The sequence below is a fragment of the Micromesistius poutassou genome, assembly GCF_964030765.1.
Source record: "Micromesistius poutassou genome assembly, chromosome: 13".
NCBI classification, from domain to species: domain Eukaryota; kingdom Metazoa; phylum Chordata; class Actinopteri; order Gadiformes; family Gadidae; genus Micromesistius; species Micromesistius poutassou.
The window spans coordinates 2,702,973-2,719,757 of NC_140283.1; the positions used below are offsets into that span (position 1 = coordinate 2,702,973).

The following is a 16,785-nucleotide window of genomic DNA, read 5'->3' on the forward strand; positions in this document are numbered from 1 at the left end:
ACTGATCCCAACTTCTGCCGGCTCCCAGACGCATCCGCAGCCCTTACCGGCCCATTCCCAGGATAGTAGAAGCACTTTATTATTATTACATTTCAGGACATATCACTGTGTCACTTGTATCAAAGGGATGCACATTGTGAACCTCATATCCATGGTGTAGAGTCTCAGCTTATTGTACACAGCACTCATGGTAAGTGACTTTTTAAGTGCTTTAGTTTCAGATGACTTGAGCTAACCTGATCAGATACTATCAGTACTCTGCCCGCAGGTGTTTTGATATGTGATTGTTTTAGGTTACCATCTCTCTGTTTGCCATGGCTGTTCTCCTGCTGGCTTTGCCTCAAAGTGTTTCTTCAAAAAAAGCTTTCCACAATGAAACAGGTTTGAACTATTTTACCCTGAAAGCAAATACAGTCAACGTTTTATAGTATTGGCATGGTTAACCATGTTGTGAGTTTTGTTGGATTGCATTTTGAAGCGGCCTGTCTTGTTGTCCTAGAGACGGTGTTTCTAGGATCCCGGTTTGTAGAGCTGGCTCTCCATAGAGCGATGGAACTCACTGACGCTGCGTACACCCGCACCAGCGAAAGGTAAATGCATTCTAATATAATAGATTCTGATTCCATAATCCATAATCCCTTTGACCCCCCCCCCCCCCACCCTAATATCGATCCCCAAGGCAGAAGATATCCCACACATATCTAAGATTAACATACATATATCAAGATCCTAATTCTCCAGCTAACTCCTCGCTGTGCGTCCTCCAGAGTGAAGACGTCTTTGTCTGAAGGGGCCCTGCGGCCCAGCGACCTGCTGGCCCAGTTCAAGCAGGCTGAGCCCAGCACCAGGGCTCACATCCAGGCTGCGGAGCTCCTGGACAACACAGTGGAGCTGATCAGAGAGATGGTCTACACTCACACCATGGTCATGCCAGACCACAGTGGTATTGAAACAGAATAACAAATACTATAACAAACACAAGAACAAACTCTTTGATTTGTTCTGGGTCTGGTCTAGTCGAAGAGGGGAAGGAAGGATCCGGTGATAGGTCAGAATGATCCCATCATCAGTTAGCTTGTCAGAACGTGTGTTTAGGTGAATGCACTGCTGGTGCCTTGCTGAAGAACAAATAGTAGCATTGCTCTTAGTTTCAGATAAGGTGATTAGTGAAGTAGGGTCCTGGGAGCAACGTAGATGTCAAATAAAGAGCGGCGATCATTGAGCAGAAGCCGTTGCCGAGGGTCTGTCTTCCAAAAAGAGCAGAACGTTGTTCTCGTCCCTGTGTCCCCAAAGAGCTGCTGAGCGACGGGGACGTGGACGAGCTGCTGCAGGTGACTGGGTGCTCCTCTGAGCTGAAGAGCATGCACTGTGACACCGACTGTCTCTCAGAGCGATACCGATCCGTGACGGGGGAGTGCAACAACAGGTCATCACAGTAACGTCTACCTTCTGAACTCAACTACTTTTAAATCAGGCATTGTTTGCGCGGGGCAAGTTCATGTAGGGGCCCGGTGGGTCCAGACACACAGCGGACCTTACCCCGACCTTTCAGAATGTCAGGGTCGGAGCTAGGGTCACTATCACGCTGCCGGGCCCGATCTAGCATCCTGCCAGATGCTCAACCCATACCTGCTCCTTCATAACTTGTGTCTGAATGCACTCTGAGACGCTTTGGATAATAAAGCATCCGCCCGATGACTTGTCTTTCCCTCTGTCTGTTGGATAGACAAGTTCTTCCTTGCCTTCTCACTTCCTATTGTTGCCCCCTTCAGACAGCATTCTAGTTGGGGTGCTGCAAACATCCCCTACTCCCGCTGGCTGGAGCCAGAGTATGAGGACACCACCGGCATGCCAAGAGGCTGGGACCCGGACCACTCCTACAACGGCTTCAGCCTGCCTCCGGTAAGACCCCAGCTCATTAGATCTCCCCCAGATATGACTAGGTTCCTGAGTTCAGTTTACACTGTAATACACTGGACCTGTTTGACCCCCTGCATTGTGAGGACAGTCAACAAGGCAAACCCCACCTAACTGAGGTTGAAACTGGTTATTTTAGTTCTTTTAGTAGTAGGGGAGAACATCCAGAAGACACTCTCACCACTTTGCATTTATTTAGGCTTACAGGATAATCTTGAGGTCGAGTCTGCTTGACTCCCAGTTGAAAGGTTATTGGTTCAAACCCTAATGACCCTCCTTCACCCAGAGGCCCCCTACCTGCTCATCCATAAAATAATATCTGTATATTTGATATCATATAATAATAACTGGATTCACTGTCGCTTTGGAGAAAATGTCCACCATGTTACATAATAAGGACCATTAAAAGGAAAGGACAGAGTTCCACATCTCCAGACGCTGGTCTTCTGCCCTGTTGCCAGGTGAGACTGGTGTCCCAGGAGGTGCTGTACACCCACAACGACAACATCTCCCTGGACTCCACCCTGTCCCACCTGCTGGTGGAGTGGGGCCAGTGGATCGACCACGACCTGGCCCTGACCCCCCAGAGCCCCAGCACCGCCGCCTTCAGGACGGCCGTGGACTGCACCCGCAGCTGCAGCCGCGACACGCCCTGCTTCCCCATCCAGGTGATGCACCCTGCCCCCCCCCCCCCCCAGGTGACACGCCCTGCTTCCCCATCCAGGTGATGCACCCTGCCCCCCCCCCCAGGTGACACGCCCTGCTTCCCCATCCAGGTGATGCACCCTGCCCCCCCCCCCCAGGTGACACGCCCTGCTTCCCCATCCAGGTGATGCACCCTGCCCCCCCCCCCCAGGTGACACGCCCTGCTTCCCCATCCAGGTGATGCACCCTGCCCCCCCCCCCCCAGGTGACACGCCCTGCTTCCCCATCCAGGTAATGCACCCTGCCCCCCCCCCCCCAGGTGACACGCCCTGCTTCCCCATCCAGGTGATGCACCCTGCCCCCCCCCGGGAGCTGCTGCTCCTCGCGGGCCGGATCCTCAGCCGTGTTTCTGCCCGTGTCGTCTCAGACCGTTCATTTTCTAACCATAGCTTAAGATGGTCAGAGTAAAGACCTGCTCTGTGTACCTCGAACACCACGGCCGTATTAACCCTTTTGATGATTCAATTAATTCAATTCTATTCTATTCTATTTGTATAGCCCTTAATCACAGGTAAAGTCTCAAAGGGCTTAACATTCTCCACGGACCTAAGTAAAAGATGAACTCTTTAGAAGGAACTCAACCTTGGGTTGATTGAGGAGTGGGTTGACTTTAGAGACTCTAACTACAACTTTGATCTGAAGTGGGGATCGAACCTCTAAACTTGGCGGCGTTAACACCATGCTCTACCAAGGGAGCACAATGACCTTCAGTAAACCAACACCAAACATCCCGTTTTTTCACCTCTGACCTTGCCGCGGTCGTGCCTCATCTTCACCCTCTTCACCTTCATCCTCTCTCATCTTCATCTCTCTCCCAGATCCCGTCCTCAGACCCTCGCAGCAGCCTCCAGAGCTGCATGCCCTTCTTCCGCTCGGCGCCGAGCTGCGGGGGGGGCCCCCTGGGGAGCGGCCACCGGGAACAGCTCAACGCCATCACCTCGTACGTGGACGCCAGCATGGTGTACGGCAGCTCGGCCGGCGTGGCCGCGGCCCTGCGCAACCGCTCCTCCCCCCGCGGCAGCCTGGCCCTCAACCCGCTGCACTCGGACCACGGCCTGGCCTACATGCCCTTCCTGAGCCGCGGGCCGCAGGCTCGCCTGGACCCCTGTGGCCCTCGAGGAGGGGGGGGGAACCTCTCCTCCTCAGGGCCGCGGGATGGGGCCCCACACCGGGATAACGCCACTTCTTGTTTTCAAGCTGGTAGGACCCAGAAAACAAACAAGTGAGACAAACAATGTTTGTCCATGTTAGGTTAATACTCCTGCCGGTGCCCTTGACCCAGGCACTAGGCAGTAACCCTGGAGTTGGTCCCTGATTGCTGCACTGTGGCTGCCCACTGCTCCCAGTGCTGCTAGTGATGGGTTGAATGCTCCTAGTGATGGGTTGAATGCTCCTAGTGATGGGTTGAATGCTCCTAGTGGTGGGTTGAATGCTCCTAGTGATGGGTTGAATGCTCCTAGTGATGGGTTGAATGCTCCTAGTGATGCTAGTGATGGTTGAATGCTCCTAGTGATGGTTGAATGCTCCTAGTGGTGGGTTGAATGCTCCTAGTGATGCTAGTGATGGGTTGAATGCTCCTAGTGATGGTTGAATGCTCCTAGAATGCAGAGTCCTCAATTTCCTTAAAAATGAGCTCATATCAAAATAATAAAAGCTTGTGTTGTTTTGTATTCTGGTGTTCTCCGTGGTCATTATGACCATCACGTCTTTGCAGGAGACTCCAGAGCCAATGAGAACCTGGGGATGATCGCGCTGCACACCGTGTTCCTGAGAGAGCACAACCGATTGGTGGAGGAGTTATATGGCCTCAACCCCCACTGGAGCCCCGACACCCTCTATCAGGAGGCCCGCAAGATCATGGGGGCCGTCCACCAGGTAGCGCCCGGCGGGTCACACAGGACCACCACCCTGTGCATGTAGACAGCCTGATAGAACGCTCTATTATGGGACGTTATGCCGTGTTCTTTGGAAAATCAGGATCAGAGTCAGGATCGCTTTTAACTAACTTTATTTGATTAAAGGTCCAGTATAATGTATATGAAGCAAAAGGAGGGGAATTGTACAAGCACGCGTGGAGATACACTTAGTAGGGCATTTGATAAAATGCGTTACCTGGAGCGTTCTGACCCCTTGGACTATGTGTTCTGACTTTATGAATGGGTGGGCGTGGCCTCCGTAATGCGCTCTGATTAGCTAAGCATGGTGCTGAGCTCCCGCCTCTTGGATACCCGTATGTGTGCTTAATGCTGGTCCCTTGTGGCTATGTGTAGGTATTACAACTTGGTTTCCGGCTTGATCCTGACCTCTCGTGGCTATGTGTAGGCATTACGCTTGTTTTCGTGGCCTTGGTCTCTGGGCTTCTCAGACACCTGGCCTGCTGATGTCACAAGAATAGATAGGTGTATGAATGGCTCTACACATGAACGGATGCCTCCCTAGACGCCAAGGACATATCTGGCCTGATCGAGCTAGAATCCGGGTTTGATTCTAACCTCTTGTGGCTATGTGTTGGTATTACGCTTGTTTTCGTGACCTGGTCGCTGGGCTTCTCAGACACCTGGCCTGCTAATGTCACAAGAATTGATAGGTGTATGAATGGCTCTACGCATGAACGAGTTCTTCCCTAGTCGCCAAGGACATGTCTGGCCTGATGCACGCTAGAATATGCTACAATGCTAAAATACGCTACAGTTACTCTTTAACTGGGATCCTGCAGCCATACAGGAGATGAGTGCTTCAGAGCATCATAATCACAAAGCATTGACATGATAACAGGCCTGGTGGACGACAGAAGCTCAGGAGCTAGAGCGGGTTGACTGGTAACTGGAAGGTTGCTAGTTCGAACCCCAGCTCCTCCTAGCTGAGTATCGAGGTGTCCCTGACCCTAATGACCCTAACCTTGATGACCCTGATGACACTAACCTTGATGACCCTGATGACCCTAACCTTCATTACCCAGATGACCCTAACCTTGATTACCCTGATGACCCTAACCTTGATTACCCTGATGACCCTAACCTTGATTACCCTGATGACCCTAACCTTGATTACCCTGATGACCCTAACCTTGATTACCCTGATGACCCTAACCTTGATTACCCTGATGACCCTAACCTTGATGACCCTGATGACCCTAACCTTGATTACCCTGATGACCCTAACCTTGATTACCCTGATGACCCTAACCTTGATTACCCAGATGACCCTAACCTTGATTACCTAGATGACCCTAACCTTGATGACCCTGATGACCCTAACCTTGATGACCCTGATGACCCTAACCTTGATTACCCTGATGACCCTGATCATCCTGATGACCCTGACTCTCCCAGGTCCTGACGTGGGACCACTACCTCCCTCGGGTCCTGGGGGAGAGTGCTCTCTCCCGCCTCATGCCCGCCTATGAGGGTTACAAGCCGGATGTGGACCCCAGTGTCGCTAATGTATTTGCCGCGGCCGCGTTCCGCTTTGCACACGTCACCATCCAGCCCAACGTGGCCCGGCTGGGGCCGGGATACAGCCTGGACCCCCAGCACCCGGCGCTGCCTCTGCACCACTCCCTGTTCGCCTCCTGGAGGGTTGTGCAGGAAGGTGAGACTACAGCAAGGGGTCACACTTCACCACTGATAGGTCCTACGTGTGTTGCTCTCTCCCCTAACAATGACTACATAGATCATAAAGGAATTATCAGTGAGCTCACCTAGCCCTGTACTCATGATCCAACTGCTGTACCGCCTCCCTTTTCCTCTATTACAATACACCCCCTCTCTCTCTCTCTCTCTCTCTCCCACACCCCCCTCCCTCTCTCTCTTTCTCCCCCCTCTCTCTCTCCCCCCTCCCTCTCTCTCTTTCTCCCCCCTCTCTCTCTCCCCCCCCCTCTCTCTGTCCTCTCTCCCCCACCCCCCTCCCTCTCCCCCCTCCCTCTCTCTCTTTCCCCCCCCCCCCCCCCTCTCTCTCTCTCTCCCTCTCCCTCCCTCTCTTTCTCCCCCCTCCCTCTCTCTCTTTCTCCCCCCTCTCCCTCTCTCCCCCCTCTCTCTCTCTCTCCCAGGCGGGGTAGACCCAGTGCTGCGGGGCCTCCTGCTGTCCCCAGCTAAGCTGCAGGTTCCAGGGCAGATGATGGTGGAGGAGCTGACCGAGCGACTGTTCCAGGCCCAGGGCGGGATGCCCCTGGACCTGGGGGCCCTCAACCTGCAGCGAGGGCGGGACCACGGACTGCCTGGTACCCACATGTTGTCTCTCATTCATACTTTTATTCATCTTTGAATCCATGCACGTGATGTACCATCTGCTGCTACCTGGCTTGACAGACAACCCTGTCTTCTGTTACTTAAAAATAGTACTTAGCATTGTGTAGCGTCTTATCTATCTTTAAGTGTTATCTATCTATCTTTAAGTGCTTGACACTTGGTTTCTAAGAATATAATTACTGTACTGACAGCCATATATTGTTGTTTCTCTTTCCTCTGACAAATGTACTTATTGTAAGTCGCTTTGGATAAAAGTGCTGAATGCCCTTAACGTGAATGTGAATGTAAAATAAGCTTAACTTCACCTGTGTCCATGGTGGCCTCTCTCAGTCTCTACTGAAGCACAGTCGATCCGTGCTGTGGTTTCTCTCCGCCCGCTGGCCTATCTGGTATCTCCAGGCTACAGCTCGTGGCGGGAGTTCTGCGGGCTCTCCGTGCCCAACACCACCGCAGACCTGGCCGACGTCCTGGGGAACCGGCCTTTGGCGCACAAGTTCCTGGAGCTCTACGGCACGGCGCTCAACATCGACGTCTGGGTGGGGGCCGTCTCGGAGCCAGCGCTGCCCGGGGGCCGCGTGGGGCCGCTGCTGTCCTGCCTGCTAGCGAGGCAGTTCAGGGCCCTGAGGGACGGGGACAGGTACAGGTTGAAGGCACCACGTGGTTCAGTGTTTATTTAGATGTTCTGTTCATCAGATGATGAAGAAAATTTGTGAGTTAACTTATGCGCTATTATGATACTTCAGAATCCTTCCACTTACTATCAAAATGTATCTATATTGAGTATATAAATACTAAATACTAATAAATAAATACTTTTTTTGGACATTATAGAGCTAGGTTATAAATACTAGAGTGATGAAATGATAACAGGAAGTCTGACGCTGTGTGTTTGTCTCCAAGGTTCTGGTGGGAGAGAGAAGGGGTCTTCACCGCAGCGCAGCGGAAGCAGCTGAGAACGGCGTCTCTCTCACGCATCATCTGTGACAACAGTCACATCCAGCGCGTCCCCGCGGACGCCTTCTCCCGCACCGAGAGCGCAGACGCAATGCTGCCCTGCTCCCACCCCCTCATCCCCCAGCTGGACCTCGGCCCCTGGAAAGAACCGGACACGGGTACCAACCAACGAACTTAGAAACCACGATATCATGTTGATGGCAAAGGAGAGGACTGCCGGTTCCCCCCTTTGTTCAGGCTGAATGTGGCAACCATTTAGTGGATACTTTTATCCCAAATAACTTTATGTATTTTTCTACTTAGTTTTTTAGTTACTTTTCATTAAAACGGCATCTTGCTCAAGGATGCCTAGAGGTATACTAAACATTAGGGCTCAAACCTATAACTTTCCCCCACTAACTATTGTTCATTTTGATTATTGGGTTTAATCTTCGCCTGTGTTGCCCCCCTCCCCCCCCCCCCCTCGAAGATCCCAGGTGCGGTGTCATACCAAGGGTCCAGTTCGGCTATTCTCAGCTGTGTGGCCCAGTGGTTCTCTTCCAGTGCCGCACTGGCTTCACGCTCCGGGGCCCTCCCTCCGTCAGGTGTGATCCGGGCAGCAGGCAGTGGACACCAGCGCCCCCTACCTGTCACGGTACTCAACCACAGCCCCTCCGTCAGTAGAAGCCGAGTAGCTTAGCCTAACCCTACAAGGGATTTTACATGGGTCGTTGTTGCAAGAGATACATACAAACCTGACATTATGCAACTGTGCACTTATAAGAAACATGTATACAATATGTTCAATAGAACATTTCTAAACCATGTAGACAAAATCTGCCTTTTATCTTATCTGCAAAAACGTGTCCACGGCGCAGCGTTTGGCAGATGTGTCCTATTTTACCAAACGTGATAGCAGTCTGCTCGTTTCGGTGCGATTTGTCTAAAAACCAGAGGGGGGTTTTGTTTTTTTAATTATGAAAAAATATGCAATCAACAGGCCTAATTCTTTTTTTAAGTTAATGGTAGGCCCCATTAGCCTACATTTCAAACAGTTGAACATTCATTTAATGCACTTCAACGCAAACTAAAAAGACATGAAACATTTAATTTTCCAGAAAAAAAAACAACAGAGGGGAAAACTAAAACTAAAAAGACATGAAACATTTAATTTTCCAAACATTGAGTTTCCCCCCCCGGAAGATCCCTCCCATCCCTCCCAACAAATCGCACTGCATATAAACATATCTCTATATGTATTTCTCTCTCAGTGGTCCCTGTTTGTTTCAGACCCGAGCCCGTCTGTAGGGTCTGTTCTGGGGGCCGTCGTGGCCGTGTTGGCGGGCGTTCTCGTCCTGGCCCTGGCGCTGGTTTGGTACAGAAGGTGGGCAGATTCTAAACCATTACTAACTAAACTACTGTCTAACTGCTTTCTGTTGCTAAGACAACACATGTTTCCTAGTTAGGATGGAAATAGGGTGGTAAAGATAAATTAATTAAAAGTAGGCCTATTCTGTTTTTTTTTGGTGAACACAATACTTGCTGGCCTATCTGAATAAAGTATTTCTTTGTACTTTTCTTTATATTATTGTTTTGTCCTTTTATGTTTCAGATATTTCCCAAAGAAACAAGAGCTGGTAAATGAAGGATGCTGCCAGCGGGACAGCTAATCCACGCTCTGCTCTCATTAAATACAGGACCGTAATTATCTTTGGATTTGATGTTCTTATTTACTCAGAGCTATATGGATTAACTTCCTAGTTGGTTTGAGGTTAATTAAATAAAGCCAGTGTGAAACACACCTCAAGCCGTTCATGTGCATCAGTTAGCATGGCTGTGTTTGATTTGTTGACAACCGTTTCTCAAAGCAATCCATCACATGTTCCTCTGGTGACATGACATGTCACTGTCACTGGCTGAATACTGTGATCAAGGTATGTATAGGCTGGGTGTTGGCTGTGACAACTGGCGAGGAGGAGCCCATGCAGAAACTTATAACCTATGAGTCAGTGTTAAAAGACCATTGTGTTCATTTTCCTACCCGAAACCAGTTAGGCCACCTTGTGTGTGGGAGGTCAGGTTAAAAACTTTCAAATCAAGGTAGCTGGGTGTTCCTATTGATGACCTCAGTTCTCAGGGCAAAAACTAACGCCCGTGGTAAAGTCTGGTCCAGCATCTCTTACTACAGTTACTAGATGGCCTGTACGATATATATACTTACAAATAAATGAATGAGCAATCTCCCACGCTCAGCAAACGACGAATGAATAGTATAAGAGTAAGTATAAGAGTCTAGTTGTCATAGTTGTCTTTATTGGCTTTACACAATTGAAAGCAAAAACATGTAAATCTACTCAGAACTCACTGAGATAATGCATTTGAAAGTCTTGCATAATAAGAATTATTGCACTTCAGTTTTACCTTGAAAAACACCTTCTGTACCAGGAATTAATAACAGATGCAGAAATGATTTATTGTGACTGAATATGATAGGCTGTCCACATGCACAAACGTGCTGTATGGCTAGTATCGTTTCTGAGAGTACTCGGCTATCATTGCAAATGGTTGTGCGTTATGCAATATGAAAAACATTAATGGTAACACAATGAATACTACAAATAAATGTTTTGTCATTTGTGAGCATAAAATGCGGTCCTTCATCTGAAATATTTAATTACATGAGTTAATGAGTTATTGAAGTGCTTCTTACAACAAGCATGCAAGTAAAATCTGTTTATTATTACTAAATCGCATTCACAGCGGTCTGATCTCTGACAGACAAGATGCAGGGTCATTTGTGGACCATGGAAGATACTCCTAATTCAGTGGTGCTTCTACAGACCATAACAATTAGTGGTGCTACAAAAGGGGAAACTTTTAAGTGAAAGACATCCGAAAGATTTCATGTTTTCATTCCTGGATTATGATAACATATTGACAGTCCAGACACACAGGCCTACGTCGCGATGTACGTTCACATTTGCCTTTTCACAAAATCCAACAAACGCCAAACAAAGACTTTGCAGAGCAAACCAGTCGCACTAGCATATCTGTGTCATGTAGTCAAATATTTAACGTATTCATAGTACTATTGGGTGGCATAAAACTTAAAACCATGCTGCTGGTTCCAATCTCTCAAGCCAGAAGTGACCCAAAACCATTCTCTGCTCCCTCGTTAGGTGAGCCAAACGCAGAGCAATAACCGTCACACTACCATAATTAATCATCTACTGCGAGGAGGCTAGACGTCAGCATGTCCTCTGTGAGCTAGTCTCTGGCCAGGCTGCATGCTGGTGGAGACGCGCCCGCTCCCGGCCTCTAGCCCTGGTCTGTGAAGAAGAAACCTAACTTGGCCACGGTCATCTCTCGGCGTAGACGCATCACCTCCCGGAACATCTGTTCAGCTGCGCAGCAGAGCAGGACCACAGACAGGAGGAACCAGAGACAACTGGTATTAGCATAGCTTAGTATTAGCATGACTCCTGCTGTCAAGATTAGGATAAGATAAGATGTGCTTTATGAGTGCCAGACGGGAAACGTGGCAGAAGTAAAGGGCAATTAGACACATTTAAAATGAGGATATGCAAAACATTATGGCTACAAATGTGAAAGAAGATTCAAACTGATACATGATTATTATTATGACAAGAGAGTCATATGTTTTTTTGCAAGGGTATGTATAACTTTTATGGTTTCTTTAGTTATTCATTAATTTGAAACTCACCCTCGTGCCTCACAAGGCCCTGCTGTATATAACGGATATAGGTGAAGAAATTGCAGACAGCAGTGATCTGAGGGGGGGAGAAACATGGACAGGGTCACGTAAGGCTCAGCCCCCCTGCTCAGAGTATTAGCAGCATCCTGCTCAGAGTATTAGAGAGACGAACAGACAGGACGCACCCGGGCGCGACTGGAAGGAGAGATGTAATAGTAGCTCTCCTTGTCCCCCAGTTTGATCCGATGGCGGCAGAGCTGGGACGTCCCACTCAAGGCACACGTTCTGGGGGCAAGAGAAGCAGAGATGCCGGGGTTAACTATGGAAAGCTCCCACTGGGGCCAGAGCTACACTCAATACTGCTGGTCAGTCAACAGCAGGCAGACAATGGACACGGCCCTCATGTGACAGCAACACTTGGTCATAGGTTGTTTTTTTATGAATGTAGATTCCAGCGCAGCGGAGTAGGGAGGCCGTCTCAGGAGGGAAGTGGCGAGAGGAGTCAGGAAACAAAGGATGCAATGTTAGGGGAGTGAAAGGAAGTGGTTAGAGGTAATGTTTTTGTGTTAGGCAAACTCAAGCGAATCAAGATATTCAACTGAATCATCAGGGCAGAGCTAGAACGTTTATGAGGTTGTATTTCAAACTCCTTTTGAAAATAGGCAGTGTGTCCCTTTACCATGCGCATTTCTGTTAGTGGAAATATCAAGCGACGATTGGTGGGTGAAAGGACTTACGTCTCTATCGTTGCCCTAAAGCCACTGGAGAAAATAAAAAGATGGGTTGTTTGGTTTTTTAATTCAATACCAGTGATTGTGACAAGTGCTCCAAATGTGTCTCCGAATGTGAGTGGGGATTTGTGGTGACAGAGAGGCAGAGGATGAAGGAACAACAGAGGAACACCAGCTGGTCTACTGCAGGTGGGCGTCGGGGCGAACTCACTTGTGCCCTCCGCACTCTGTGGCCGTGGCGTTGACGGTCGGCACGGCAGACATGGCGACGGGTTCAATGCTCAGGGAGTTGCTCTCCACTGCACTCTGCACGGACTGGGAGAGCTGACGGAGAAGAACACACGCAGAGTCACTTATCACCCTGAAAGAACAGAGCGAGTGGAGTAGAGAAACATCTGGAGTGAAAGGGGAACTACACATCTAAAAGTAGAAAGAGTTTCCTTTTGACGATCCGATGAGCCTTGCCTCAGATCTGGTGAAGGAGAGACACGGCCCGATGTCCTCCCTGTAGATGCGGCTGAGGAAGGCCGAGGCCCGGTCCACGCCAGGCTGCTCTCGCCACGCCAAGAACTCTGTGTACAGGATGGAGTCCGTCTGGACGCAGAAGACGTACGCGGTGGTCAGCTACTGAGTGCATTACTCATGAAACTCTAGAGGGTCTCGAGGGAGTGAGATGTAGATATTAGGCAACTACTACAGAGGCGTGCAGACAACTACCGCATGCTATAGTGGTTCATCCTGCAAAGACTAGTGGGCAGGCAGGGAGCTGGTCTAAGAGACACCGTTACCTGGCTAGAGCTAGGGGCCCCAAGCCCCTACCTCCGGTTCCGGTAGGGCTTGTGGGCCCTCCGTGGCCCGGGAGGTAGACCCAGAGAGAGTAGGGGAGGACTGAGATGCTGGAAGGAGCGAGAGAAGGCAGACGGGGGCAGAGAGAGAGAGAGAGAGGTGAAACAAGAGAGAAAGAGAAGGAAACTGTGTGGTGAAGCAGAAAGGAGAAAAGCAACCTTGTCACACGACAGGAAGTACAAGAGGCTGGAAACGGAACTGAAGACTAGGAATAGGGAAGTGCTGATGTAGCGAAAGCGGCAGAATCGCGGTGGGGGGGGGGGGGGGGGGGGGAGGGGGAGCCCCGCAACACACACACCCAGATTCCAGGTTCCAAGAATAGAAAGCATTTTCTACCGTTTCATCTTTTAGAAGACCAAATGGTCTTTTATGCAAAGTAACTTTAATAATGAATTCAGATACGACGACCCCGGTTAAGGCATCTTGTTCAAGGACGCATAGAGACCGCGGCATTTTGGGGTTTGAACCCAGAGCCTTTCAGCTTTGGACTAACACCCAAACCAAGAGGGTATCTGGACCTCTCTGCAGCTGTACCTCTCGCTGCTCTTTAGCGGCGGGCGTCCCGGACACAGATGGGGACTCGGCGCTCTCAGGGCCCAGCTGGAGGATGCCGCTGGCGCTCTTGTTGCGTGTATGGCCCCTGCCCTGCTTGTGACCGGCCTTGGGGGACAGCAGCTGGGGGTGGAGCTGGCGGTTGGGCGTGGAGGGCGTGGAGGTCAGGACCAACGTTTTCAGCGCCGTCACTTCGGCCTGGAGAACGTCGATCTGGGAGCAAGAGACAACGTACACTGTTTGGGAGGGACGCGTGATCCTGAGTGTCTGACGATACCACGAGCCCTTAGAACATACATCCTGAGCTTGGCTTCCCCCCCGTGGGAATCGAACCCCTTACACGGGCTGAATTAATGCCACGACCCAATACATTGAACTGAACAGGACCTGAGACATGTAGTTAAACATAGACATGAAATAGTGACCAAACAAATATATTTCTTGTTGTATTAGGTTTATATCGTAGGAGGTTTGCTTCAGCGATTCTGAACTGTTAGAGGAACACCTGGAGACCAGAGGGTCAGGGAGAGTAACTCAACAAGAGGGGAACTCAGAGGACTTGAAGAGGAGGTCGCGGTCACCTTGCCCTGGGCTTCGCGGAGCTGTTTCTCTGCCGTCGCTTGCTTGACATTGGCCTCACGCACCATCTTATGGGCTTCCTGTTGGAGAGCACAAACATCTCCATGTTGAGCTTTAACTCTCTAAGAAGAGCGTAAGAATGTTGGACATGGTAAGCAACAAAATTGCGCTGGTCAATCTGCACACCACTGGTGAATACAACTCATGCACCGACGTGCAGAGCTGCCCCCCTTAACGTGCACCCTGAGGTGGCGGCGAGGGCTCACCTCGAACAGACTGGCAGTCAGCTCCTCCAGCTCCTCTTCCAGCTGGATTCGGACCTGCGACAGACGCTCACACTCCTTGTCCTTCAGCTTCAGCTCCTAAGGACAGATTGGGGAAAGACTCACCATCTATTCTCATTGGAACCTCTTGCTTTATGTCATGTCGTGTGTGCGTGTGTGTGTGTGTGTGTGTGTGTGCGTGTGTGTGTGTGTGTACCTTCTTGGCGGCATCCAGCTGTTCCCTGAGGATCTCCGAACTCTTCTCTCGGATTTCCTTCTCCATGAACTCCAAGGAGGACTTACGGGAGAGCACTCGCTCATGGTCCATGCCAGACATCGTTCTGCAGCCAGATGAAACACACTGAGCCCAGGCTGCCTTACTGCTGCTCAGCCCTGGGTCCAAACCAACCGATCTGTGTATTGATTATGACTTGATGTTGATATACTGCTAGAGTTTTAAGACAGCTTGGAAATAAAGGAGACCATAATTTGGTTTTGGGAGTTGATATACAATAGTCATTATAGTAAATCAAGTATGGACTGAAGGTTTACTATGTTTAGTTATATCGGCTACTGACGGTAACGAATGAAGAGGAGCTTCAGTACTATACCCAAATCATGACCCCGGCCGTCAACAGGCTCTCTGGCCAATCAATTGTTTATCCATGCAAAACCATTCCCTATTCACCATGTAAGGTATGCCTTGGACTTTATTTAATTCAAGACTACCGTAACGATAACAAATCCATCAATGTTTTGTAAAAGATGATGTATGGACCAAACACAAACAGTCTAGTTTGATGAAAAACTTTCCATGCATAATGACCAGCGCCTCCGCCATGCCCTTACCCTGATGTTCAGGAAGAAGTAGAGTCCACTGTCCCGCTTATAAACAATACAGCAGAGGGTCCAAGGAGATTTCTTTCCGTTTACATTTGTGTTGACATAACTTTACTTTGCCATACCGATCCTGTTCCGCGGGGACGACGCGCTGGGTAAAATCAGAGCTGCTCCACATTCAGGAATGCGGACGCTGCTGACGCAAACAAAAACTGGGAACACAAATGATTCCCGAAAGCATTGAAGTCGATGGACCGCTTCTGTTTGTAAACCATACCTTAGCATTGACAGTGCGCTAGGCCCCCATGACTATTCCTGAGGATTATAATAATGACATTATGTCCTCCAGCAGCTCTGGCGGGTCACATGACAGCGCGTCTCCTCCCAACGCCCAGCATTCCCGACCAGGAACCGGAGTCACGCCTGGTCGCACTGGAGGAGGAGGTGGCCCTGTGGCCCTGGGCCATAGGTTCACACTACTCGGTTAAGGCCGGCTCAATGTTGTTGTGGTGTCGGTGGTAAATGTCTTGGGATGCTTTTGACTCGACATCATGCGGTATTAGTGAGCGGTTAACCTGGTTAACCTGTCTCACGTCAGCCAGAGGCGACGTGACGCGTCGCCTTGCAGCGCGCACTGCTGTGCAGACAGCCAGGTGTCTGGTTTCAGTGCACGCATATGGAGGCCATCAATTAAAAAAAAATTGAAATGGCCATGTATATATATATATATTTTAGTTATATTAATTCTGGCCTATTTTAAGGCCTAGTTTTATAATGGCTGCCGGCTGTTCCAGGACATTGGTTTGGCCAAAGAAGGACACTGAGGAACACAGAGCTGTCCCACCATCCCCTGCCCTGAGAAGCTCACAGCCCAGGTCTAGCAGAGAGGAAGATGGCGGAGATGGAGAAATGTTGATCCTGTGAACCCCCTCAAGGCCGTGTGTGGAGGAGGAGAGGGTGTTCAGAAGGTTACCAGGAGCTCCGGGCTTCGTTTCATAGCCAGCTGTGTTGCAAAGAGAAGACTTTTGATACATGCTTAAAGTGCTTGGATAATGACGGAAGTACAAATCTATGAAAATCACAGGATGTTCTCAATCTATTCCAACAGAAGATGGAATTCATTGTGCCGTCCTTGGGTTATCATCCACGCTGTGAGTCAAGAACAAGTGCAAGCCGTCCTTTGGAAATCTCTTATCCTATGAGTTAAGGGGGAAGATAGGGGGATCTATCCAGTGGCGGATTTAGTAAATTGGGGGCCCAAGGCGAAGATATGTATGGGGCCCACCTCATCCGATCTTTAAAAGAGAACGGAGGGAAAAAAAATGTACAGACTGAATGGTGGATAGGCAGGTAAAGCTAATCCATGCGGAAGTAAAGGTTGGAGATGAGAAAAAAAATCTTCCCCTTTAAACCCTGCATACACTTCTTTACTCCAAAATGAAGATGGAAAGCAGAGA

At 49.7% G+C, this 16,785-nt stretch overlaps 2 protein-coding genes across 4 annotated transcripts; one reads left to right on the plus strand and one right to left on the minus strand.

Annotated features, from left to right (window-relative positions):
• Positions 1-314: 314 nt before the first annotated feature.
• Positions 315-10,985, plus strand: epx (eosinophil peroxidase; the record flags this gene model as incomplete). The annotated part of the gene is made up of 15 exons (XM_084477809.1): positions 315-381; positions 500-590; positions 768-943; positions 1,294-1,426; positions 1,773-1,902; positions 2,379-2,585; positions 3,441-3,822; positions 4,337-4,497; positions 5,955-6,213; positions 6,671-6,841; positions 7,269-7,506; positions 7,770-7,981; positions 8,293-8,457; positions 9,093-9,186; positions 10,982-10,985. 15 exons carry the CDS (start codon positions 315-317, stop codon positions 10,983-10,985), a joined length of 2,490 nt encoding a protein of 829 aa, XP_084333935.1.
• On the minus strand, positions 10,198-15,723 carry rab3il1 (RAB3A interacting protein (rabin3)-like 1). Of its 3 annotated transcripts, none has more exons than XM_084476924.1 (11): positions 15,338-15,723; positions 14,706-14,829; positions 14,492-14,587; positions 14,228-14,305; positions 13,629-13,859; positions 12,714-12,842; positions 12,460-12,572; positions 12,255-12,278; positions 11,703-11,802; positions 11,527-11,593; positions 10,198-11,206 (listed from the first exon to the last, which is right to left on the minus strand). In XM_084476924.1, the coding sequence occupies exons 2-11, from the start codon at positions 14,823-14,825 to the stop codon at positions 11,121-11,123; spliced, it is 1,044 nt and encodes a 347-aa protein (XP_084333050.1). In that variant the 5' UTR covers positions 14,826-14,829; positions 15,338-15,723; the 3' UTR covers positions 10,198-11,120. The 3 variants fall into 3 exon arrangements, with proteins under 3 accessions (XP_084333050.1, XP_084333051.1, XP_084333052.1); XM_084476925.1 differs by having other exon boundaries at positions 14,706-14,901; XM_084476926.1 differs by lacking the exon at positions 12,255-12,278.
• Between the last annotated feature and the right edge of the window lie 1,062 nt (positions 15,724-16,785).

Bases quoted from the DNA above. Each gene is read 5' to 3' on its own strand.
- rab3il1 (XM_084476924.1), bottom strand. From the start codon at position 14,825: ATGTCTGGCATGGACCATGAGCGAGTGCTCTCCCGTAAGTCCTCCTTG. The intron at 14,588-14,705 runs GTACACACACAC...ATCTGTCCTTAG, and splicing joins AGCTGGATGCCGCCAAGAAG to GAGCTGAAGCTGAAGGACAA. The intron at 11,594-11,702 runs GTGCGTCCTGTC...TCCCCCCCTCAG, and splicing joins CTCCTTCCAGTCGCGCCCGG to ATCACTGCTGTCTGCAATTT.